Raw genomic sequence first — 25,317 nt, 5'->3', positions numbered from 1 at the left:
GAGGAAGAAAAGAAAAGAGAGGGGCGGGAAGGGTCAGGGTTGAGAAGTGAGACGAACAACACGCATCTGCTTAGGTATGGGCAGGAAATAGAAGGATATGCAAGCGTGGTCTTGTTCCTAAACTTATAACAACTTCATTTATCAATCACGGTCGTCAAAAGAATCATGCACGTCTTTTCATCAAGCCTCCAGATTCTATGTTAGGGCATCTGTTGTTCTGTGTGTGTTTTTCTCAAGTTGTGGAGGGGCAGACTCTTGCAGAATACCCAACACCGTAATCGTATTCATCTGGGCCTTGCAGCTTTTTAAAACCATGACTCTGTGCATGTATGTGTGCTGTATAATCCATGTCTTAGATCTCCCGCTGTGATATCTAATAGCAGGTGCAAATTAATCTTTCCGGAAGCTGCACAATTATCGATATCCGCCGTCCACGGAAAGCAAGCTGATGCAAGCCGCTCTGTATGTGTTCAACCGTGTGTGAGGCGGTTAAAAAACACTGTTCCGACATTGTAGTGTTGCGTACAGGCGATTCAACGAGACACGTTTGCTGCTGTGATTATTGTCCCACAGCGGCTTTCTGGATTTGCTTCAACAGATGAATTCTGTGACAAGAAAAAGTGATAATGCAGTAAATTTTGTGAATTATTTTTATTTGTGTGTCCATTTCCTGTGCAGACATTGTTGGTGCATAGCAATTGAGGTTCTTCTCTTCCAGTTATTGGGTTAGAACATGTCTGGTTCTTTATTTTCACAAGACTGCACCTCTGTCCGGTCTGGTAGCTGCAGTGCCTCAGACTCAGTGCAGAGAGTGGTGAGGACAGCAGAAAAGATCATCAAGACCCTACCCACCTAGCTTTTCCTATTTCTAGGAAGCGTTATTTCCCTTCACACAAGTGCAGAACGTCTGTCGTTGGCAGTTTAGTCTCCATGGTGAGTTCAGGTGCAGCTTTTTGATCCAGACCAACGGCACCTGAGGCTGTCACGGCCGGCCTTCGTTGCCAGTAGTTCTTTGGTGTGTCTTTACCTTAATACATCTAATGTCTGACAGGTTAAATTAAAAAAGGCCTACAACGTTTTCTAAGAGGATCCCTAAGCCCTTTCTTCTATAAAGTTGTATTAGTGGAATTGAGAATCCAGTGTTTGAGAAGATCTGAGCAGGTTTTTTTGGTTTGTGCTGTGTCAGGTATTTTTCCTTCAGGGCATGCAGCGCTTGCAGTTTTTTATTTTTTTTTCCCCTTCCTGTTTTGGAACAGAGAAAGAATGTGTTTGGTGAAAAAAAAAATTAATCATGAGAATGAATAATTCAGGTGACGTTCCAAAGATCTGGAGCGTGCTCTAGTGAGTCTTTTAAAACGAGCCCACATTCATCGTACCTTCATTTATCTACTGTGTAATTGGTTTGGCTTCAGTGTTTGCCCGTCACCTGCTTTCTCTGCACGTGAGGAGATTGGACGGAAGAAGACGAGGCGTGGGAGTGAATTGGCAGAAGTGAAGATGAGTGAGTGATGAGGGATGTTGCTGTGGAGGAGAGTGAAGGTCACTCTTCCTCCTCCTCCTCCTCCTCCTCCTCCACCACCAATTTTCCTCTGCTCTGTTGTAGCTGAATATTTTCTCCTATGACTGAATATCCTGCACATTTACTGTTTGTCTTTGCTGTGTTTGTTAAAGCACAAGGAAGACTGGAATCAGTTTTGCAATTTAGTGCAATTTAATCTGCACACTACTCACCATTGTTATTACCAGTATTCCTGTTTCCTTAGTGGGTGAGTGATGAGGGAAACTAAACTTTAAACAATATTGTTATACTTCCTCTGGATCAAACACGATACGATACGATACGATATATTATGAAACGTTACGATACAATACAATATATTATGAAAGGTTGCGATACGATATATATTGAAACAATACGATATAATATGATACGATATATTATGAAACGTAACGATACGATAATACAGTACGATACAATATATTACAATGCGATACGTTGCGATACGATATGATACGATGTGATTAAATACGATACGATACGATGCGATACGGTACGATACATTATGAAACGTTACGATACAATACAATATATTATGAAATGTTGCGATACGATATATATTGAAATGATACGATACAATATGATACGATATATTATGAAACGTTATATTATACAATATGTTATGAAATGATATGATATATTATGAAACGTAATGATACGATAATACAGTACGATACAATATATTACGATGCGATACGTTGCAATGCGATATGATACGATGTGATGAAATGCCATACGATACGATACGATACGATACGATTGATTATGATGCAGTGCAATACAATACATGATATTATGATACAATACGATACGATACAATATATTACAATGTGATACGTTGCGATGCGATATGCTACGATGTGATGCAATACATGATATTATGATATGATATGATTCGAAACAATATGATAAGTTACGATATGACACGATACAATACACTATATTACAATACGACACAATACGATAGGATACAATATACTATGAGTATTACAGTATGGTGCGTTAAGATGCAATATATATTACTTTGCGATACAATGCAAGACGATGCGATACGGTGTGATACAATGCGATACGATACAATATATTACTACAATATGATGATACAACATGATACGATACAATGTAAGACAATACAAACTAATAATATACTATGAAACGTTACGATACGATACAATACCATATATTACGATGCAATATGTTGCAATACGATGCAGTGCGATACAATGTGATACAAAGCAATATGATATGTTATGATATGATACAATACAATTCATTACAATATAATACAATAACTTTATTCATCCCCTGTAGGAAAAAAAAATCAAAGATGAAACAGCAGAATGGATTAAAGTGAAATAACCAAGGAGCCCATAAATAAATAGAAGTAGTTTAGAAAAAAATAAAATATAAGACAAATTTGGAAGAAAAACTGAGTAATAATAGATGTAGAATAAAATAATAATAACTTCAACTTTACTCTGTTGCTCTATCTCTAATTCTCCTAATGTAACATTTTCTTCTGAATTTAGCTGCTAACCTCGGGCTCTGTACAGTTTCCCCATCCATCTTCTAATACCTAACATAAACAAGCATGTTTTCTCTCTGAATAACCTTTTTCAATTCATTCTTCACCTCAAACATCAGGGGAAATAAATTTCCATTATTCCCTCAGTCGTCCCTGTTCAGTGGCGCCTCATTGTGCTCGCTGTAATGTGACTGTAATCTGCTGCTATGTATGAATGGGGCTTTATCAGAGCGGGGGAAAGTGTCTTCTTACAGGTTGTGTTGCACTGGGTATTGAGCTCATTAAATGCTCTATAATTCACTCTGTTCTGCCGTCGTCCGTGGCTCCGCGGCACCGTTCAATTATTATTCAAATGGTGGGAAAATGCACTCGAAGGAGGCCCACGGAGACTCTGCACCTTTTATGGCTGAGGCCAAAAGCAGCTCGTGGTTTTGCTTGAAAATCCAAAATGCTTTTTGTGCTCAGCATCTGTGGCGTGATTCCATAGAGCCGTGAACAGCGAGCGCCCCTAGAGAAGGATTTTGGTCCTCGCTCGCCGCCGCTCTGTTGTTTGTTGAGCCTCAGTGAATGTTAAAGGTCCCATGAAACGGCTTTTACATTGTTACATGTTCAGTCACCGTTTGGTGTGATGTTGTATGAAGCAGGAAGCTGGGGAGGGACTTTATTTTAAGGTTCAAAAAGAGCGAAACTAAATTATTAGACGTTTGAATGCGCCTGGAATGGTTTTCAAGGATAACAACAGTGGTTTCTCTATAGCGGGATAACTTTCATATGGTTCAAGGACTGCATAACTGCAAATTAGCAATTAAGCAAATATTAAAAATGCAGTTCACAGACTCCAAGCAAAGAATGTATGCCCTCTATCGTGACTCCCAGTAGAGTTTTGCCCAAAGCGGTTACTTATGGATGTTGAGGACCTTGGAAAAACGTTATCAAAGCTCTTGTATGAACACTTTGCTGACAAGGATTTAGGAGAATGTCAGTGGCCCCAGTTTTACTAAGAGTCTTGGCACAGCTCTCAAGTGTAGAACAACCTCAAAGATAGATGAAGTTGTAGATTGAAGTAGGTGTAGGCTCCAGTCCTGTGTTGCCACATCGCTAGTACTGCTAAAGACACAGCCGTTTGCAGCTGGACACTAACACCAGTCCAAATGAGTGAATATATTTATCACCATTATTTTTGTTTGTACTTCCAGTTTCCACAATGGCGACTGAAATATTCACCGAAATTTAACCGAAGATGAGTTGTACAAATGTTTGTATCTCCGAACCTCCTCAGTTAACCTTTCCTTGATGTGTTCCATCGTTATTGATCCAAAACAATCAATTCGGAAATACTAAAGCGGAAACGCGCTACTACCAAGCAGACCAATCACAGCTCTTGCGGTCTGCGTCGCCGTGACGCGTAGTTACATTTCTGGGGAGGAGCACATCAGGCTACGGTGTTAGGGTCTGTGTAAAAAGTCTGCGTAGGGTCACAGACGTCTAAACCACCTTCAGCAAAGTCTGAAGTCTAAAGTCTTCAGCTTCCTTCAGTACAGAGATAGATTCTGTTGAGAAACACAGAGACTGGATGCATTCAGTATCTTTTACAGAATTGCAGGAAGAGAGAAGGTGAAAGATGGTGAAAGACTCAGGGCCTGCTGTGAAATTCATCTAAACAGAGGAAGGGCAAGGTTCAACTGCGCCATATACGGAGTTGTTTTTCACTAGAGATGGTTACTAGGTGTTAATCAAGTCCTCTTATCTTGTCTATCCTGACAGTTATGGCGCGTGCATGGAAGCCATCACACATTCCAGGCGTGCCCTTCTCTGTACGTTCCCACAGAACTATACTTATCTAAAAGGGAATACATATGAGATTATACAAGTCATTAGTACATTTCCATTATGCTAGTGGGCAACAGGGTTTAAAGGGGAACTACTGTTTTTTTACAACCTGGACCTTATTTCTGGCATAAAATACCATCGTTTACTCACCAATATAACTTTGGTGTCATTTGGAGTCGTTTGGACGATATTTAGATTGAATGGGAGTGAATGGGGCACCGAAACGCAGCCTCTAAATAACGCATCTGCCGCGAAACTCGTTCATTTCACCAACATTTTGTTGTGATACGCTAGTGCTATTCCCCGTTGTTTTGTAGACAGAAATAAGGTCAAGGTTGTAAAAAAAATAAACGGTAATTCCCCTTAAGGACTAAAATTGTCGAGCGTAGTTGGCCAAATCATTTGTTATTCATGTGCCATTACGTTCTTGTTTTACTAAATGTGATTCCTTCAGGCTGTTTTGTTGACATACCTTTGAAAAGGATTTAAAAGACATAAGTGCATAAGGACGGATTTAATATGAGTTTAAAAGGCCGAAGGGCAAAGTAAGAAGATACAAATCACAGTTGTGGTAGTCGTCCATCTTTATCTTGTGTCAGCCTCTAGGGACCCAGGAGTTAGACCCAGTCACTTTTAGTGTATTATTTCCACAGACACAATATTTTATAACTCCATTGTTCATCTTTTTGGTTCATCTCCATACAGGCTACAGAAGAGCTCAAACTCTGGGTCACATACAATGTCTGCGAGATAAATTAACGGGACTTTTACTTCATTAGTCTTGAAGGATATTTGGCATTTTAGTTGCTTGTACTTCAGGGATGGCCTTATTTGCTTAAAATGTAGATAAAATGAAACATGCCTTTCATAAAATAAAGAGTTTCTTGTAAGTCATGTGGTGACAGACAGCCAGAGAAAATGCAAACTAGTCTGGAGCCTCTCGTTTTCCATGAGACGTAATCAAGGGGTGCGGACCAAAATGCCTCTGGATGCAATCGGATAGAGTTGACCTACAATCAGTGAGAGCTACAAAACGCACATTATAATCATTAGGTTGTTCAAGAAACCCTCTCATATTAGATAAACGGTTGTGATTGGTCTGACAAAAGGCAAGGTCAGATGGGTTTTAGATGTAAACCACCAGTGTAAATGAAACCTGCCCTGACCCGATGTATTCTCCTCCGTCTGGTCTGTCTCTGTTTCAACCTCTCCGACCTCGTCTCCCACAGAAGACCACAAGTTCAGCGATGCCACGGCGGTGCTGTTCACCTGGATCGACCGGGGCGAAGTCAACCGGCGGACCGCCAATCACTTCTACTCCATGATCCAGTCGGCCAACAGCCACGTCCGACGGCTGATGAGCGAGAAGGCTCAGCACGAGGAGGAGATGGAGCGCGCCAAGGAGGCCTTCAAGAACGCCCTGATGGCCATACTGACGCAGTGTAAGGACACTTTGATATTTTATTTAACACACGTGCAGTCGCACAAACAGAACTCCCAGGCAGACGATGTAATAACTGAGAAGAATTATTCAGGTAAGTCTTCACTTTACAGGCAGCTCATTCCATGTTTCACTGTGTTTCATCACCTTGAAGCGAAAACGATGAATAATTCAGCAGATTAAACAAAAGAAAGATGTGAAAATATATATTAGAACTTTTAAAAGATTAAATTAAATTAAAGCCTTACAGCTGACGAGCCCTAACAACCCCAGCGTGTCAACAGTTAAAGATAAAAAGAAGAAGAAGAAGTTTTGCTTGTATTTCTTCAGAGGACATGGTGGATCATGGATAAAGTGATATTACAGGAGTCAAAGTCAAAGAGGTTTTTATTGTTATTTCAGCCATATATAGCAGGCGCAGCACATAGTGAGATGAGACGATGTTCCTCCAGGACGATGGAGCTACATGAAGACATAGGACTAAGTACAAATACACGGGAGTGAGCATAAAGTGCACTTGTGCAAGTTTATGCAGACAATACAAAGCAGTGCAAATGGTCCAGACCATAGACTGTATATAAATATGTACAATGCGTCCCCACTTCCTTGCATCAGCCAAACTGACGCTATTTTCCCGGGGATACGGGCAGCCCCATCTTGCGACTTTGGAGCCAGAGTCTGATCAGTACGGTCCGAGAGTGGAGCCACGATATCGACGAGGAAATGTTGGATTATAATCTTATCTAAAAGATTGTCGCTTGAATATATATCAACACATTATATTAACTACCTAAAATGACAGAAACCATCCTTTAAAATAAATTATTTGACGTGTATTTTAGTGTTTTAGTTTAGCTCAAGTCCCATCCACTAACATGGAGGAGGCGGAGCTTATGACCTATACTGCAGCCAGCCACCAGGGGGAGCTCTACTTGCTTTGGCTTCACTTTTGTCATATGCACTTTTCTATATACAGTCTATGGTTCAGACAGTGCAAGAATGAGAGACAGTGCAAAGACAAACAATACAATAAAGAAAAGGTGCAAAACACTTATAAAAGCACCTATAAAAAGATGTTACACAAAAACAGAAAGCAGCAGAGACTAATGAGCAGGCTAACAGAGTATGAGTTGGGTTGGTTGTAAACATTTGACCGATTTGAGTCGACGCAGAGCAAACACCGCCGTGGCATCCGTTGGCAAACCTCAATCAGGTCGCCTCAATTTAAGCTGTTTTAAGCCGTTCCTACCTTCAGTGTTTCCACAGGAAGCCGCTTCACAGCCCACCTCAACCCCAGCTCCTCCTTTTATTTCGTGTCACTCTCAATCAGTTAATAGCCACACGCCACGGATGCTGCTCTGTTTTGTATCACAGGGTCATTACTTCAGCTCTCCCAAGGTTTCTTTGACAAAAAGAATGTTTCGCCATTTATTTTAAGCAAAAAAATGCCTCTGGTTAGTTGATTAAACTAAAACCGGGTGTATTTTGAAACCGCAATTGAATTCACAGTGAATTTTAAACTACAGTAAGCCTCTGTTTACACATTTAAAGGTCTATAAAAAGAATTTTCTGCACTGCACACGCCATAAAATGAAGGCTTTATCTACTGTTGACAAGTCTAATTGAGTCACACAGTTGGCGTTATTACAGAATATGTTGATACCATATGCAGAGCTCACCTCTAATGCTTTACCATTTGTCAAGTAATCTGGGCTAATGAGCGGTGGATTTGATCCTGGACAAAAACTACGAGATCTTTTCAAACACTGACAGCTGGCACCGACAAGAAAAGGGCTTGAAGATGAGGATTTATATATATATATTTTGAAATGTTGTGCACCGATATCGTCTAAAACATGGAAAATTTATTTAAAATATAGAATTCGTTTTAGTTGAGACATGATTAATAAATATTAGCAGCATTATCTGCCTGCAATTCCCATCAGGATATAGTTCGACTGAACCCACGATTGCTGCAGGAAGAGGTGCAGCCGCAGATTACGGAGGCGCAGACCAAGAAGCCATTTCCACCACATCCATTTTAAAGCCCGCCTCGACGCAAGTCATTTGCTCCGCGAGGATCTCGGGCCCAGTCTCCATGACAACCCCTTCCCATCCGTCTCACCATCAGCTCCATTATCTTCAGCTCGCTGCTCGGTGGCGATTAGGTCAGTCGCACGGAGGAGTCAGAGCCAGCAGCGTGACAGCGCTCTGACCTTTCCCACCGGCTGGCTGCAGAAAAAAATGCCAAAGCGCAGTTGACTGACGGCCGCAGCCAACTGACGTTAATGCACGTCATCTAATGCTGCTCTGGTGAACCCCTGGTTAACCATCAGTCATTCGCTTCTCAGAATCTTTACATTTAAAGCTGCATTTGGAGATTTTTGACCACTAGAGGGCAGTGAACTCACAGGAACACAGCACTGACCTCGGGAACACAACTTTATGTATTTTTGCATACAATACAAATGCAACGCTTATAAATTAGGAACCGTATTATACATATAACTACCCAATAGTATTCGGAAGTAGATCTGATTCATTCGTTGGCAGATTTATTGATAAATGTTAACTGTGTGAATGCAAAGGTACTTCACAAGCTCTAAAAGATGCAGCAACAAGCATGCATCAAATCGCTCAGTGCAGATTTAATGCATCGGGTTCATGGTGAAATACAAAGCATGATAACATGTAAACAAGGTGAGTGAGAAGAGGTGCTAAGGGGTAAGTAAAGTGCTGTTGTAGTTTTTGTGGTTGTCTGTTGATCTCTGTCAGAGAAAGTCCTGAGCGCTGTGAGCACACAGGTGTTGATTGACATGGCTTAGTGTTTATTCAGGTTTGGCAAATGAATTAAACAGAAATGTTTGAGAGACAGCGAAACAAATGTCAGAGCAAAACTTTAAAAAGGCAGCATTTTCACACAGAATGGAGGCGAGACTTTTCTAACTGCACTGTCAAACGTTCAAAGCAACTGTTGCACACAAATTAAACCTTAAACATGTGCTGTGACATACCGTGCATGCTGCATCGTGCATGCATTGAGTCGAAAGGTCGCGATCCATTCTTGGGAAATGTTGCCTTTGTCAGTCCTGAAGGAAGTGAAGCTGCAGGTGATGAGATGTAAGTACAGAGCACTGGCCAGGAGAGAGACCGGCTCATCACACGACACCGGCCTCGCGGGAGGAGGACTCCGGTTTATTTCAGCCCGGCTTGTTTTTGCCATTAACGTGCCCGCATTGGGCCGTGCAGGCGTCGCACGGAATCAATGAGGACTCGCGCGAGAGTGAGAGCCTCCGACAGCTTTCCAGACAAACATGGTTTTTGACACGACTCATTTCCGACACAGAATGAGGCCTTGAAACTTGCACACCACCTTCACCAGAGTACAAAACTACTAAAACGTTATTGACACTAGAGCCAAGGTGACATGACCCACCCCTTCTCTATCTGCTGTTAATGACAAATAAACCAAATTTATTGGCTCACATGTCGGTTAAAAATGAGAGGATTCAATCAAACATGCAGGAAAGGTTCAAAAACAGCTAAAACCAATGACTTATTTATATAACTACACTGAGTTTAAGTTAATTATTTGAGTTAATCGAGCAGCTTTTATCCTATATTACTCTTTAAATACATTATTATTGTTTTTAACCGTAGTAATGTTGATGAAACTAAAAAACTAACAAACGATGAACTCACCAGACCAAGTTAATCGCACACAGATGAATGAATAGTTGCTGGGTAATGACTGTATGTGTCAGAACTCGATGTACACTAACGCGGAACTTCAGTCGAGATCAAATAGATAAACTAGAGGACTCAAACATTCAAGAAAAGCTTCAAAACAACCAGAACAATCACGTTTTTATCTGAATTCACTCAGTTTAACTTCATTATTTGCCTTTAATTGAGCATCTAATCTGTATTTTACACTTTAAATGCATCATCATTATTGTTTTTAAAGGGGAATTACCGTTTTTTTTTACCTTATTTCTGGCATAAAATACGATCGTTTACTCACCCATACAACTTTTGTGTCATTTGGAGTCGTTCGGGAGATATTTAAATCAGCGTATATCCATATGGTGGAAGTGACTGGGGCACCGAAACGCAGCCTCTAAATAATGCATTATCTGCCGTGAAACTCGTTCATTTCACTAATATTTTAGTGAAGAATAGCACTAGCGTATCATAACAAAATATTGGTGAAATGAACGAGTTTAGCAGCAGATAATGCGTTATTTAGAGGCTGCGTTTCGGTGCCCCATTCACTCCCACTGTATGGATATACGCGGATCTAAATATCCCTTTTAAATCAGGTAATGTCGATAAAGCACACCAGACCAAGTTAATAACACAGAGATAAATAAATAGCTTGGATTAACTGACAGAGAATGAAATGACACATGACTCTAGTCGTGGTATTTTTTTGACAGGGGCTAATTATCTTAGCCAGGATTTTAATTCCTGCTCAGATGCTCATGCTGTTTCCTAGTAGGACACACACATTATTATGTTTTATTCGGTCCGGGCGGCTTAGCTCGGGAAACAAAGTTTGAGCAAGGGATCTTTTTCACGGTTTCTTTTCTGAAGTCAGATTTGGTGGAGCAGCTTAGCGCCAGAGCTTCCCTCCTGAGCCACTGCAACGCCGACCAGTTTAATGATGCACCTTCAGTTGGTCCACTAGTGAATACGGTCGACCATCAGAGTGTAGATCTCCATGTCGTCAGCCACGAGGCTCGTTCCAGGGCTTTCAGTCAGAATCAGAGACGTTTGAAATCATCCACGCAGAAATCATGTTTGCAAACAGTAGGACAAAAAAAAAGAAAAAAATATACCCCAGCCCACTCTGAGCCTTGAGGTATGATGATGAAAAGCCTTTTAATATTTAATCAGTGCAACGCGAGACTGGAGATTTCATTCTCGCTTGTGTTGTGTTCCTTCTCTCTACGGACCACATTAATTCAGAAAGTGTAATTAAAATATAAATATATATATATATTTGTTGTTTAGGAAGCAAAGAAACACAACAGACTTTTCCTTTCTTGAAACACCATGTTTGTGTGGAGAGCTGCAGGAGCTGTACACCTTTATGTCACAGACGCACATAATCACCGGGCTGATGTAAACCTGGGGTTTCTCTGAATGAGCCGTCAGTATTAATAATGACATCAGTGTTTTCTTACTTCATTTGTTAGTCGCATCGTTTGTCACGTCTCAGTCATTTTGGAGGTTTCGCTCCACGTTTCTGTTGATTTCAAATGATATAATATTTAAAGGATGTTAAAGAGATTTATTCTGTAGATACATTTTTTTTTGTTTTTGTTTGGGGGGGTTGGGGGCTGTTCTTTAAAGAGGCACCACATGCAGTCATTCTGTCATCATCTGCTCAGTGAGTCAGGACTCTGCAGGAGTTCATGTTCATCTAATGAGACCGGATTTATGCACCGTTGCCCATAAAGCTGGTTTTCTGACACATTCCTCTTTTTTATCCCTATTTATACACAACAGTTGTATGTTTGGAAGATATACACTTTATCTATCAAGAATAGATCACACCGTCACAATCATTTATTTTATTCCAACTTCATAGGCAGCAGTTGATGACTTAAGGTTCTTATCGAGTGGCTATGTTTACATGGGCAATGTGTCTTCAACCCAAATCATTCTGATCAGATATCCCAGCTTAATTGTTTACAGGGCACTAAATAGAATGATCTGATACACCGATCAGCCACAACATTATGACCGCTGACAGGAGAAGTGAATAACACTGACCATCTTGTGACAATTCAATGTTCTGCTGGGAAACTTTTGGACCTGGCATTCATTCATTCATGTGGATGTTACTTAGACATGTAGCACCCACCTAGACCAGACCAGGCCAGACCAGGCACCCCCACCCCATAGCAATGACACTCCTTGATGGCAGCAGCAATCACCCGGCAGGATGCAGCCACAAAAACACAAAAAAAACATGAAGAACAGCACAAGGTGTTGACCTGGCCTCCAAATTCACTAGATCCCAAACTGATCAAATATCTGTGGGATGATCCACAAAGGCCCCTCCCCTCAAAGACCCCACCCCCCACTAACAATATTCTGTCTCCAGACACCACAGGACACCATCAGAAGGACCATGTCCATTCTCTGATTAGTCACCACAAGAGAGACCCACACGATATTAGGAAGGTGGTCATAATGTTATGCCTGATTGGTGCATGTAAGTTGATATATGTGTTTACGTGCCCCCAAAAACGTCAGTAACTATAGAACTCTAATCTTCAGCTGCTGTGGAGCATGAAATCTGCAGGAAAGATGAGAAGAAGTAGTTTTTCCCCAAAACTTCACTGACAACCATGAATTGATTTAATAGAAGAAGATGAACCAAGACGTCTCCAAATGGATTCCAGCTTTGTTCATCTTTTGAAAATCTTGCTCCAGCAGCTGGTTGTTTTTCTGTCCCATCTGGAAACTCATCACCTGAAGTTTTACCCCACGTGGAGCAAACATGCGCAGAAGGAATGGATTTGTTCCAAAAAAGAGAGAAACCAGCAGATCAGGTGTTTACGTGGTTGTTAGGAAGGAGAATCAAATGTTTACACCATCCCTCTCAATCAATCTGATGGTTCAGGTGGTCACATGAGGTGTTTTTGTTCTGATTACTAGTGTCCATGTAAACGTAGCCACTGTTGCGGCCCCTCATGCTCAGGATCATTTGTCCTGCTCGTCCCTGAGCAACATTAACATCAATCTAAAAAGATTAAAAGAATCGGCACTGAGATTTTTAATCAGGACGTGTCAGGTTTGAACTTACGGTGGAGTCTGACCTGAGCAAATGATGAAGACTCAGCCCCCCCTACACCACCACCACCACCACCCCACCAGCCTGAGGTCAGTGTATGTCCACGGTCTCTCCTCTGTCTGCTGTACGAGCCTCAGTCAGTGCTACCACGCTACATAAATGGCTTGTTTTGTCTTGACCCCCCCTCCTTCCTCCTTCCTCCTCCCTCCTCCTCTTCCTCCTCCTCCTCCCTGTTCACCCCAAAGTCGAGCAGATCACCGCCGTTTTCACCGCCGCCACCAGGCAAAAGGCATGGGACCATTTCTCAAAAGCACAGCGCAAGAACATAGACATTTGGCGCAAGCAGTGTGAGGTTGGTATACCTTCTTCTTGTGTTCTCTCCTCCCACCCCGGGGCCCCGCCGCTTTCTTCTCTGCAGACCCCTCTGAGTCCTCAGGAGAGCGAGCTGACAGGCAGCCCTGTAGGATTTGTTGTACTCAGTGCCCTTGTTGTTGTTTTGCTGGATGCTTCACCGTCACAGACAGACAGACAGACAGACAGACAGACAGCAGCTGATCTGATCGCCTCAGCCTCCCCTTCTCCCCGCACGCCTTTGCTTTGGATGTACAGCAAAGATCCGACGCCTCCTCGAAAGTGTGAGGCGCTGCTATGGCAACAGTGATTTCCAGGGTTAAGTCTCTAATCAATTATTCATCATTCAGAGTCAGATCTAGATAGCGAGAAGGAGCGTGAGAACTCTGGGTGTAATTTTGAGGATCTCGTAAAGGCGCGCTGCAGCAACAAAAAAATAAATAAATGTGCAGGAATAAAAACAAATCAAACAATCAGACGAGGTAAAATCCAAGATGTTATGTTTTGTTATTTCAAATTAAAAAGCAAAACAAAGTGAGGAGGTGCACACCGCCCCCTACAGGCGGAGAGGAGCACCTACAGGACCGGTGAAGCTGAGATATAAGATGTACAAAAACTAGATGCAATGCTTCAGTTTATGCATTTTGAGACTAATAGTCCAAAAAAATCTTGATCTGTATTGTGCACGATTAATTTTCATGTAGAGATTTAAACTTAGTTTGTTTCTATATGTCTGAGTAGCATAAGTATTTATGTTAAATTTTACATTAATACATTAAATTCAGAACAGTAGTTTACCTTTTTCCTTCTCCAATCACCAACAGATTTATTTAATCTGGTGTAATAAGCGCAGAGAGCGTGCTGACTTCACAAAACCACATGCAGATTATAAATCAATTTGCAGATATTAATTATTCAGTAATAGAATTTCTGTACTTACATTGCACAAATTAGTTTTATCAAGAGTGTTTTATTTCCTGGGAACTTCGAAGTGTAGAAAAAGATTTTGAATTTGTGCATCTAAAAAAAAAAGGGAGACGCGCCAAACAATTTTAAACAAGCATGAAAATATCTCGAGGTTGATTTTACTCTTGGCTGAGTTGTTAAATGTGGCTTCTGAATGAATACAAAGTGCAGGGCCTGCGCATAAATGACATGTTCTACGTACTTTCCCACAGTTTGAGCTCTAACTAGACTTATTTCAGCTAAACCGTCTTGTTGCGTGTTCTTCCTCTGCAGCGGTTTAATGGAGAATCAGCTCCAGCTTACATTTACAAAAGTTACGCATGGAAATTCGAGTTAATTGGCACGTTTTCGGATAAAATTTGAGCTGTGTTTGGATAAAAATGTCACTAATGGCTCTAAATCCTCATGATCTGATCTGATCTGAAGGCATTTTGACACCTCATCCTACAACTGTCCCTTAAACATGTTTATATTCTTAGTCTGGTTTTACTTTATTCATGCATTTTATTTCTTCTGCAGCTAAAATTAATTCTGAATCATGAACTGTTACCTAAAATCCACCTTTGTAATGGCTAGTCACAGGTGCATGAACGGCGGCTGCATTGCACTTACAGTACGTCCTTCTTTTGTACATGCTGGTTTATTTTTATGGTGAACAGAGGCACTTAATGGACCTGAGCCACATTTAATAACCCTCGTTGAGAAATCAAAAATGTCTGCACTGAAAAAAAACTCCATAGTTTTGAATTGAAAAAAGAAAAACGAGGTAAGAGGCAGCCCATCTGCTGCAGTCTCCCCGTGAGCCCCTCCTTTAATGGCTAGTATCTGTGGTAAGTCTACACCTACCCACATCTCTATAGCAACGGCAGCGGTTTTGCTGAGTGTGTGGAAACAGGCCGTGTGGTTTTTGTTTTTTATGTTTTTTTTCCCCTCTCTCTGTGGAAATGGGTGTCAGAGATGTGCCGTGAAATAACAGCTCACGAATGAAGAGATAATGAATACGATGAAAATGTGGTAGAGATCTGATTAGGAGGCAGGATTTCCTACCGCTACCCTTTCAAACGCATGATCCTCACTTTATGAGTGCTTAAAGTTTATGAAAAACAGTGGGGAACGATGGAAAATGCAGTTGTGAAGCGGGCAACAAGGATTTTCATTTATTTATTTTACATAAAACTCCATAAAATGAGTATAATTTTATGGAGTTTTGTTTCCTTATGTTTGCTGTTCTTGAATTCAATCAGATCAGGTTACTTCTGATCTTCATAATGCAACTAAATGCATATATTAAAAATACAAATGTCCTTATTTATGGGCGGCACAGCAACAAGGTTGTGGCTTCTAATCCATCAGCCAACCGGGTTGAGTCTTCATGCGTGGGTTCCCTCCAGGTTCTCCAGCTTCCTCCCACCGTCCAACGACATGCTCGTTAGGTTCATTGGTGATTCTAAATTGAGCCTCCAGAGGACAAGCAGTTACAGAAGATGAATGAGTGAATGTCCTTGTTTATTCTTCTATTAAAACCGTAGTTTATCATGAGAGAATAGAGCTTTTTTGCAGCTATTCCGCTTTAGTCTGGGGGGACTTTGTGGGCAGTAAAGAGATTCCTCTAAAGCAGAAGGCCTAACGTGCAGTATACCGGTCAGCCTTAACGTTACGACTATCTGGCTGTGACAACTCATTGTCCTCAAAGATGATATTAGAAGCAGGAAAAGTGGCCAAGAGAAAGGATTAGACAGACTTCGACAAGGACCAGATTGAGATAGGTAGACGGCTAGGTCAGAGCATCAACAAAACTGAAGCTCTGCTAGTGTGTTCTCTATCGGCAGTGGTTGGTACCTATTGAAAGTGGTCCGAGGAAGGATAGGAGGTGGTTGCGGCAGCGGGGTCATGGACGGCCAAAACTCACTGATGCACGTGGGGAGCGAATGCCAATTCAACACATGAGCTACTGTAGTTTAAATAGCTGAAGAAGTTAAAGCTGTTTCTGATAGAAAGTCGTCAGTAAACGGAGTGGTGCTGACTCCCGTCCACTGACGAAAGCTCCTATAACGGGGACGGTGAGCATCAGAGCTAGTTCACGAAGACGCCTCTCTGGGGAACACGTGGCACCATAAGGCTGCCATGCTGGTGGTGCAACAGTGTTCAGGTGGAGGCATCGAAGCAACATCCACGTAGGGACCCGTGTTTCCCAGAAGAACGTTACGTTGCAGCGGGATCACCGGTGTCATTGGTGGTTTTAAGCTACAGTAGCTGCAGCTTTCTAGTGCAACAGATGGAGAGAAGGTGGCAAAAAGGCCCATTTTAGGAACTTAAGTCCTTTTTATATTCACTACTGCACGCAGCAACAATCACAGAATCAGTAAACCTTCAATTTATAAGCAGAACAGAAGCAAGAGAGGAAGAAAGTCACCACCTGGGGGGGTTTATTTGCACCTCCTTATTCGTCCCCCACACACGGGCACTCTTCACCCCCTGCGGCCCCGTCTTATTACTCGCTTCACTCCCGGTGCACTGAGTGGTAATGCGCAGTGTGACAGTGTGCAGGACATCCCCAGGGCTTCATGAGTGTGCTGAGGAGTGCTGTCGCTCTGCTGGCTGTGATTGTTTCAGGAGCTGAGAAACGCCCACAGCGAGGAGATCATGGGCATCAGACGGGAGGAGGAGATGGAGATGTCGGACGACGACTTGGACGAAAACCCCTGCAAGAGGATGCGCACCGAGGAGAACGGTACGACGGGCCGGCGTTGACGTCACATTTCTGCCTCGTGTTCGTTCCTTTGTCTCGGTCATGCACCAAGTCACTAAACGTTAGATGTTTCTGAAGTTAAAACTAAGGCCCATTCTCAATCCAAGCTGGTCCATTTGAGACATGAATGGTACTATTAAAAAAGACATGCTTTAACTTTAAAATGGTAAGAATAAAGGAGATAATGTAGAGTATGACGCAAGATGAGAATAAAAAGTCCCAAATTAAGTTAAGGCTTCAGTCTTAATTTAAAATAACTTCAAGGTCTTTGTAAATTTGTTCAAGGGCAGGCACCAAACACTGCAACCTGTCCCTTCCCTGTTCTTGAGGCCTTCATTCGCACGAAGATAAAGCCCCGAAAAGACTCCCTAACCCAAAGAGAGATAGAAAATAGATGCCGTGCAATATAAATGATCAGTCTCTGAGGTGTAAAAACTGAATTTTGCAGTTTACACAAAAGCAGAACATTAGAAATAGACTGTTGGGTGTTTTATAGATCTACATATTAAGTATATAGCACACGTGGCATTTTAAAAATCAGGTATTGCTGAGTCAAATCAGCTGAGAACGGAGCTAAACCTTTCTTCCAGCACTGATGCCTCACAGCAAGAAGGTTCTTGGTTCTAATCCATCGGCCGACTGGTTCCTTTCTGTGTGGGGTTTGCATGTTCTACTCCAGCTTCCTCCCACCGTCCAAAGACATGCTGGTTAGGTCCATCGGTGATTCTAAATTCCCTTCCTTTCCTGCAGGAGCGTGCGATCAGACTCAGGCGTCCCTGAAGGAGGAGAACGACTCCCTGCGCTGGCAGCTGGACGCCTACAGGAACGAGGTGGAGCTCCTGAGGAAGGAGCAGTGCCGAGCCAGCCGTCCCGAGGACGACCACGTGCAAACGCACCCGCATGCTCACAGTCCAGAGGCTCAGATCCAGCTGCTGCAGCAGAGCATGCACAATATGCAGCAGGTAGGTTTCTCTGCACCGAGCTCTTCTTCTTCTCCTGGACTTATCAAGGATCAAGCCTCGTAAGAGGGACACGTGATGGCTTTTCTAAAATGCCCTAAAATGCTCTTTGGTGCAACAGAAATGAACATTATTTAAAAAAAAATAGTCATCAGTGTCACCCAAGTGCTCTGCACACTCGGCATTAATACATTTATAGATTTGCTTAATAACCACGGGTGAAGTGACCTGATGTTTTTAGCTGCAGTTGAAAAGTTCAAATGTGATTAATAAATCAAATGATTTCACCCAGCAGCTATAAGATACCTCCAAATACATATGTCCCCAGACCAGACCTGTAAAATAAGTAGTCTTTTATTTTTAAATTAAAAACTTAGAACAAATGAGCCTGTGCTTCTATAATTATAACAAACCCTTTCTCCAGTGAGGGTTCCCATTCATCCAGGTCATGGTTCATCCAAAAAAAAATTAAGAAACCGGACTTGTTGGGGTTCGCTACTCTACCAAGTAGCTTCTTCAGTTCCAAACGGGACTTTTAGAAGACAAAACTGCAGAGGAATTTCTTGGAAATATGATTTTTACACCTAAATTACTTTTAGGAGATGATGATGAGGAACGTGTCCCGGAAATTATCCGAAGCTGGTACCGACTTTGTAAAGTGAGGCGAGGCTCGTTTTGGACGTGTTTGATGATCCGTCCGTCCAACATCTGGAGATGGTTCCCTTTTAGAGAGAGGCTGCCAAACATATGGCCCGTGGGCCACAGCTGGCCCACCGGAGGGTCCAATCTGGCCTACGGCACGAATTTGCAAAGAAGACACCGACTGCAGTTTCTTAGTAAATTTAACTGCTGATCCTGATGCATCCAGTGTTTTAGTCAGAGACAGAACACAACTCACAGACCCTAACAGCAGACAGCAAAGAAGCAAAATTGCCCTTTTTATGGTTTTGTGGGTTAGCACTGATGCCTTACTGCAAGAAGGTTCTGGGTTTTAATCCATCTGGGGTCTTCCTGTGTGGAGTTTGCATGTTCTCCCTGTGTCTGCGTGGGTTCTCTCCGGGTACTCTGACTTCCTTCCACCGTCCAAAGACATGCTCCTTAGGTTCAATGGGTTTTTGTGAAAGGATAGCTCGTTAACTGCAAACATTTTCATAATGTGCTTGTACTTTTTTGCACTAAAGCAAAGGGAAACATTTGGAGTTGTTATTATTTATAGGTTATTATTCTGTCATATTACTGATCCGGCCCGCTTGAGGTCAAATTGGGCTGTACAGTATGTGGCCCCCGTACTAAAATGAGTTTGACACCTCTGCGTTAGAGGATTGCAGTGTGTCGGAATACATCTTGTTCACTTTTAATTTAATTTTAGATCCGCCGATCAACCTTTCATGCATGTCTTGAAGCCAGAGAAAACTTGTGCGGTCACAGGGAGAACATGAATAACCTTTAAGACTTCAGAGAACCAGAAACGACCAGAAACTTTATTTGTGCAAAGTTACTCTTGAATGCGTAAGAGAAAATACAACAGGTGGCCTACAGGTCACTATACTGATCCAAATGCTGCTGTTTTGAACTAAACCCACAACTATCACGTGACGACACCTCTCTCCTCACCGCTAACTCCTGTGTGTGTCTTCCACGAGCAAACAAAAACAGCAAACAGTGTTTTTTTTTTTTTTTTCCTCTGAGCTCTCCCATAATCCCTTGCTTCACTGATTTCATGAAGCAGCACTCAAAGCTTTGTCAGAGCACGGAGCGACGAGTTGCCACGAGTTAGCCTGATTTGACTCGACTCCGTGTCTTCCTCTATCTGAAGTGACAGCGCTGATAGAGCGAGGCACATTAGAGACACACACACACGCGCACACACACACACACACACACACACACACACACACACACACAGCCTGCCCGTTGCAAATGTGTTGCCTAGCTGACTTCTAACAGTGTGAGGGGAAAGTCACGCTACTGTCGCTCCTCGTTTGTCACCTGCTTCTGCTTTTGTTCCCCCACGGTGCAGACGACCCTCCATGACAAAACAAAATGAATGCTTTGCTCAAATAAATATTACCTTAATATACTTTATTACAGGTTTTTTCTTTTTTCTTTTTTTTTTGATGAAAAAAAAAGTCTCTACCTGGGTTTAACTAATCAAATAGGTAGGAGCCTCCTATTGGATAATTCCTGCATGGGTGATTATCTTTCAGCTGACAACAAGTTATTTAACCCCAACTGATGCAATGAGCAGCTTCTCATTTCTTCAACAACCATGTCTAAAGACACATCCTGTGGTCGTGGAAAAGATGTTAGTCTGTTTGAGAAGGGTCAAATCATTGGCATGCATCAAGCAGAGGAAACATCTAAGGAGATTGTAGAAACTACTAAAACTGGGTTAAGAACTGTCCAACGCATTATTAAAAACTGGAAGGATAGTGGAGAACCATCAGGGTAAGAAGAGAGGCAGATGAAGTGATGCACCCATCATGCCTAGTGTCTACTGTACAAGCCTGTGGGGGCAGTGCGTTTTTTTTAGGGTGTGGGCTTTTTACTGAAGTAAAACTACACATCCAACGATGCAACAATACTTAATACGCGCCTCACTTACTGTAAATTAATGTATGAGGGCCGCAGCAGATAAGATAAGATAGGACTTTATTTATCCCTGTGGGGAAATTAGGGTGTTCCAGCTTTAAATACGCTTCAGACCAAGTACAGTCCACTGATGGGGATGTGTTCTTGCCAAGCAATTTTTATCCAGGATGCTTTGGGGGGTATTGGGACATCCAGGTTGCCAGGCAGGACAGCTACAGTGAAAGGCTGATGTAAATATCTAACAAAATTTCCTCCGTTCAGAGATGTTGTGTCCTGATTGAATTCCGTCCTAAAGAGATATGTGTGTGTGTGTGTCTGTGTTTTTTTTCCCCTTCCAGCAACTCCTGAGTCTGCAGGAGAAGCTGACGAGTAAAGAAGCTGAGCTGGAGCAGGCGAGAGAGGAGCACCGCCACCTGGAGGGGGAGGTGCTCGGCCTCCGGGACAAGGTGCGTGCTTCCACCCGGCGGTTCTGCTTTGACGTGCTCTCTAACGTCCAGGAAGGCCACACTTAACACGAGAGTAACGTCACAATCAGCAGCTCTCTTCTGCAGAGTGTTTTCCTGTCTCTGTGGCTCCTTCACGGCCGGTGTAATGGAACAGCGCAGACACTCGCAGGTTCAATATGACGGAGGGATGAAGGGGGTTGGAAGGACACGGGGGCTGCTATGGCAACAGCCCTGCCAGGATGTTTTTCTGCGTTCCCCTGCTGAGAGGAGAGTGGTGTGACCCGAGACAGTGTATATGTGTGTGTGTGTGTGTGTGTGTGTGGTCTATAAATACTTGTGGACTGAGTGGTGGTGCTGGATAAAAATCAGACAGGCTACTTTAAAGAGTGCGTGTAAAGATGGACGAACGCCGTGGCGCCTCTGACCCGTGGCGCTTTCTGCAATCACTGAATCCAACTAACTACAGGTTAAATGAATAATGATCAAAGAAATGGAGCGTCTAGATTCAGCAAGACTATGATATAATTTAATTTATTTCTCCTCCTTAAAGGTGTCATGAAGGGAAAAAGCGGTAGTGCTAGTTAACGCCAACAAGCTACGATTGTTTGCCAAAGCTTGACGGGAGAGCAGGTGTAAAGATGGAGTCGTAGTAGCAGCCTACAAGTGCGGTGGAGACTGTGCAGGAAACATCTTTGGTGGTCGGGAAGAACGAAGCAGAACTTAGAAAGCCTTTAAAAACAGTTTCAGACGTTCCAGATGAAAGAGAAACTCCTTCGTTGAAAGGATTGCCGTCACAAATGTGATCAACGCTGAGGTGTTTTTTGCGGGACTGCCAAGAAGGGGAGACAAAAAACAAATCTGCGCTTCTGTAGCTTCACCAGTCCACTGCTAACTGGGTCAGTGTTTCACATGACGATGTCAAAAGAAGTCGCGTTAATGAGGGGGTGAAACCTTCCAGTACTCCCTAGGACTGGTTCGCTTTATGTCAAATAAGTCCTTTTCCTCCATTAAGTTGTCAATGTTTTAGATTTTCTTTCTGGAGGGGATTTATCGGTGTCAGTGTTTTCTCCACGTACAAATATAGCAGACAAACATCTTCTGCTCTGGCTGACTGACTCTCCTCTACGGAAAGTCTGAGCTTTGTGTTCATTCTCCTCCAACAGAGACGCGATGCATAAAACAGCAAAGCAAACAAACAGTCCTTTTTGTTCTCCCCTCGCAACTCATCAAATCGTCCTGTTTTCTCTCTCTCTTTGCGTCTCTGCAGCTGCTGAGCAGTAACGGTGAGGCCGTGGACGGGACGAACGGAGAGCTACACGAAAAGGTAAAGAACGGAAACGATTAGCACCTCGTCTCAAAATGAACCGACGGCGTATCTGATTTGCAGCTGAATGCAGCTTTTCAAGGCAAACACCTTCAGGGAAGAGTGGATCTGATGCTTTTCTTTTGTGATCCAGACGATGCTTTCTTTTTAGAAACAGATTACCTAGACATGAATGCAGAAAATGGACTGAATGCACATACATTTTTCTTGACACGAGGTGCAAAACCACACAAGAGAACTGATTTGGAGTTTGCATGTTCTCCCTGTGTCTGCGTGGGTTCTCTCCGGCTTCTCCATCTTCCTCTCACTGTCCAAAGACATGCTGGTTAGCTTCATTGGTGATTTTAAATTGTCAGCTGGGATAGGCTGCAGCCCTCCTTGCGACCCTCCAGAGGACAAGCGGTTACAGAAGATGAATGAATGAATGATTTTGGAGTTTTCTTTCTCTACACTTGGCTTGAAATACTTGACTTTATCTATAAAATGATGAAGCAACACTAAAAACATTTAAATAGGTTGTGATTCCTTCAGTGTTCTCTCTCATGAGTTTTTAGAGCCTTGAAACAAAACTTTATAAGGCTTTTCTAGGACTGCGTATGAACTTAAAGGGGAACTAGTGTTTTTTACAACCTGGACCTTATTTCTGGCATAAAATACGATCGTTTACTCACCCATATAACTTTGGTGTCATTTGGAGTCATTCGGAAGATATTTAGATCTGCGTATATCCATATAGTGGGAGTGACTGGGGCACCGAAACGCAGCATCTAAGTGACGCATTATCTGCCGTGAAACTCGTTCATTTCACTAATATTTTGTTATGATACGCTAGTGATGCTAGTTTTTTACAACATGGCTGAATATTTTTCCTATTCTGAGGTTGTGGACGAACCATAGCAGTAGCAAATTACAGGTAAACAAGCCGACCGTTGCTGGTGCGCGTGACATCCAGGTCAGAAGACATCATGTAGATTGACCTACAGACCCCAGATGATAACAGGTAACTCTGGACTCAACGGGGAATAGCACTAGCTTATCATAACAAAATATTGGTGAAATGAACGCAGTTTCACGGCAAATAATGCGTTATTTAGAGGCTGCGTTTCGGTGCCCCATTCACTCTCACTATATAGATATACACGGATCTAAATATCTCCCAAACGACTACAAATAACAAAAAAGCTATATGGGTGAGTAAGTGATCGTATTTTATGCCAGAAATAAGGTCCAGGTTGTAAAAAAGAGTAGTTCCCCTTTAATATCTGTTGGTCAAATGAAGCCAGCTCGACAGACTTGTGGCACTGGGAGCAGTTTGCAACAGCACAAACTGTTTATTGCTTAAAAAAAAAATACTGTCAGGATTTATTAAACACGTGCAGCGAGATGTTTGCGTCGTGAAGGCGTGGACACACTTGCTCTGTATTTGCGGCCAGTCTCATTACGTATGTGTCTGCAGAAGTTTCCCTTCGAGGCGGCAACGTTCAGCAGAACTGTGCCATTATTTGACACTGAAATAAAACATGTCTTGACCTGTTTTGCTCTTGACACGGCCTTTTGAAGCAGAAAAAACGTCCTTCTGCTCCTACCTCTCGTCGGTCCGTGACAGAAACGCGTTTGTCTGCTACCCTAATTTACACTATTTTCAGTAGATTGCGTCAGTTAAATATTGAAATTAACTGGCCGTGAATTTGTTAGTAGCTCACCTGCAGAACAGGCCGCTCCTCATGACATTAATTAGCCCTGCTTAGCTCATCTTAGGCACCTTAATGGAGGTAAGACAAGAATAAAACTAGCCGCAAATCCTCATGCACTCGTTTAAATCGTGTTTTTATTTGTAGATCGTGGCTTGTTTCCTGGAACTCCGATGTGGCGTGCAAAGAGAGGGAAAAAAAAATAACTCCCAGAGTACAACTAAAGTCCAACGCTGTCAAGGAAATGTTAGTGGTAGAAGGAGAGGGTGCTGAGAGTTCAGAGCTGTTATTCCGGTCCCTGAAGTCTCCTCCGCTGTCTCTCACAGCACTTTACCCATCGCCAGTATGTACACATGCACATGTAGAGTATGTATATATATTTATATATATGTGTGTGGTGGGAGATGAACTTTTAGCCCCAAAGCTGCTGAAGTGTAAACAGACTGAAGTCAGAAGGACATGGATACATAAAACATGCCTCGCTCAGTTGGCCTGTGCTGTATTCTCTGCGGTGTTCCCTCAAAACCTCGAAACTCTTCTGAGGGGAGCGCTATGATGCCTTTTATTAAATGATGAGAGGTTTTGCTGCATGTTTGTCCGTGCACGGCATGTTTATTTGGGGTGCTGTGCAACATGCATCTTCTCTGCATCAGTGGTGGAAGAAATACCGCAACATCCTGAATTATTGGCTTTGTGTCGTGCATTATTTGCTTGTGTGTGATTTAGATGTGTGTGTGTGTGTGTGTTTTCACAGGGGATCAACGGGTGTGTTCCTTCGCTGTACCACGGCAGAGACAGGAGAAGTGAGGTCATCACGAGAGGAGGAGTCGCGTCAGAAAAGGAGGCCCTGCTTCTGGGTAAGTGTGAAGAACGGCTTTGGTTTTAGCGCTGATGCTTCACAGCAAGAAAGTTCCGGGTTCGACTCCCCAGTCGGCCAACCGGGCCTTTCTGTGTGTACATTTTTCCTCACACGGGGTGCAAAACCACACAAGAGAACTGATTTTGGAGTTTGCATGTTCTCCCTGTGTCTGCGTGGGTTCTCTCCAGGTACTCCAGCTTCCTCCCACCGTCCAAAGA

At 42.7% G+C, this 25,317-nt stretch overlaps 1 protein-coding gene across 2 annotated transcripts in view; it reads left to right on the top strand.

The window, feature by feature from the left end:
* enox1 (ecto-NOX disulfide-thiol exchanger 1) overlaps positions 1-25,317 on the top strand; it is a 112,109-nt gene that overhangs the window by 77,975 nt on the left and 8,817 nt on the right. The window contains exons 8-14 of one of the 2 annotated variants that reach the window (XM_084544682.1): positions 6,143-6,355; positions 13,408-13,514; positions 17,093-17,210; positions 17,979-18,190; positions 21,118-21,225; positions 22,493-22,549; positions 24,995-25,097. In XM_084544682.1, the coding sequence (XP_084400808.1) occupies positions 6,143-6,355; positions 13,408-13,514; positions 17,093-17,210; positions 17,979-18,190; positions 21,118-21,225; positions 22,493-22,549; positions 24,995-25,097 (918 nt within the window). The remainder of the gene's footprint in view (positions 1-6,142; positions 6,356-13,407; positions 13,515-17,092; positions 17,211-17,978; positions 18,191-21,117; positions 21,226-22,492; positions 22,550-24,994; positions 25,098-25,317) is intronic. The other variant, XM_084544683.1, reaches the window with a different exon arrangement.

The sequence above is a fragment of the Chelon labrosus genome, assembly GCF_963514085.1.
Source record: "Chelon labrosus genome assembly, chromosome: 5".
Classification (NCBI taxonomy): domain Eukaryota; kingdom Metazoa; phylum Chordata; class Actinopteri; order Mugiliformes; family Mugilidae; genus Chelon; species Chelon labrosus.
Note: the sequence above shows the minus strand (reverse complement) of the source record. Positions and strands in the feature narration are given on the sequence as shown.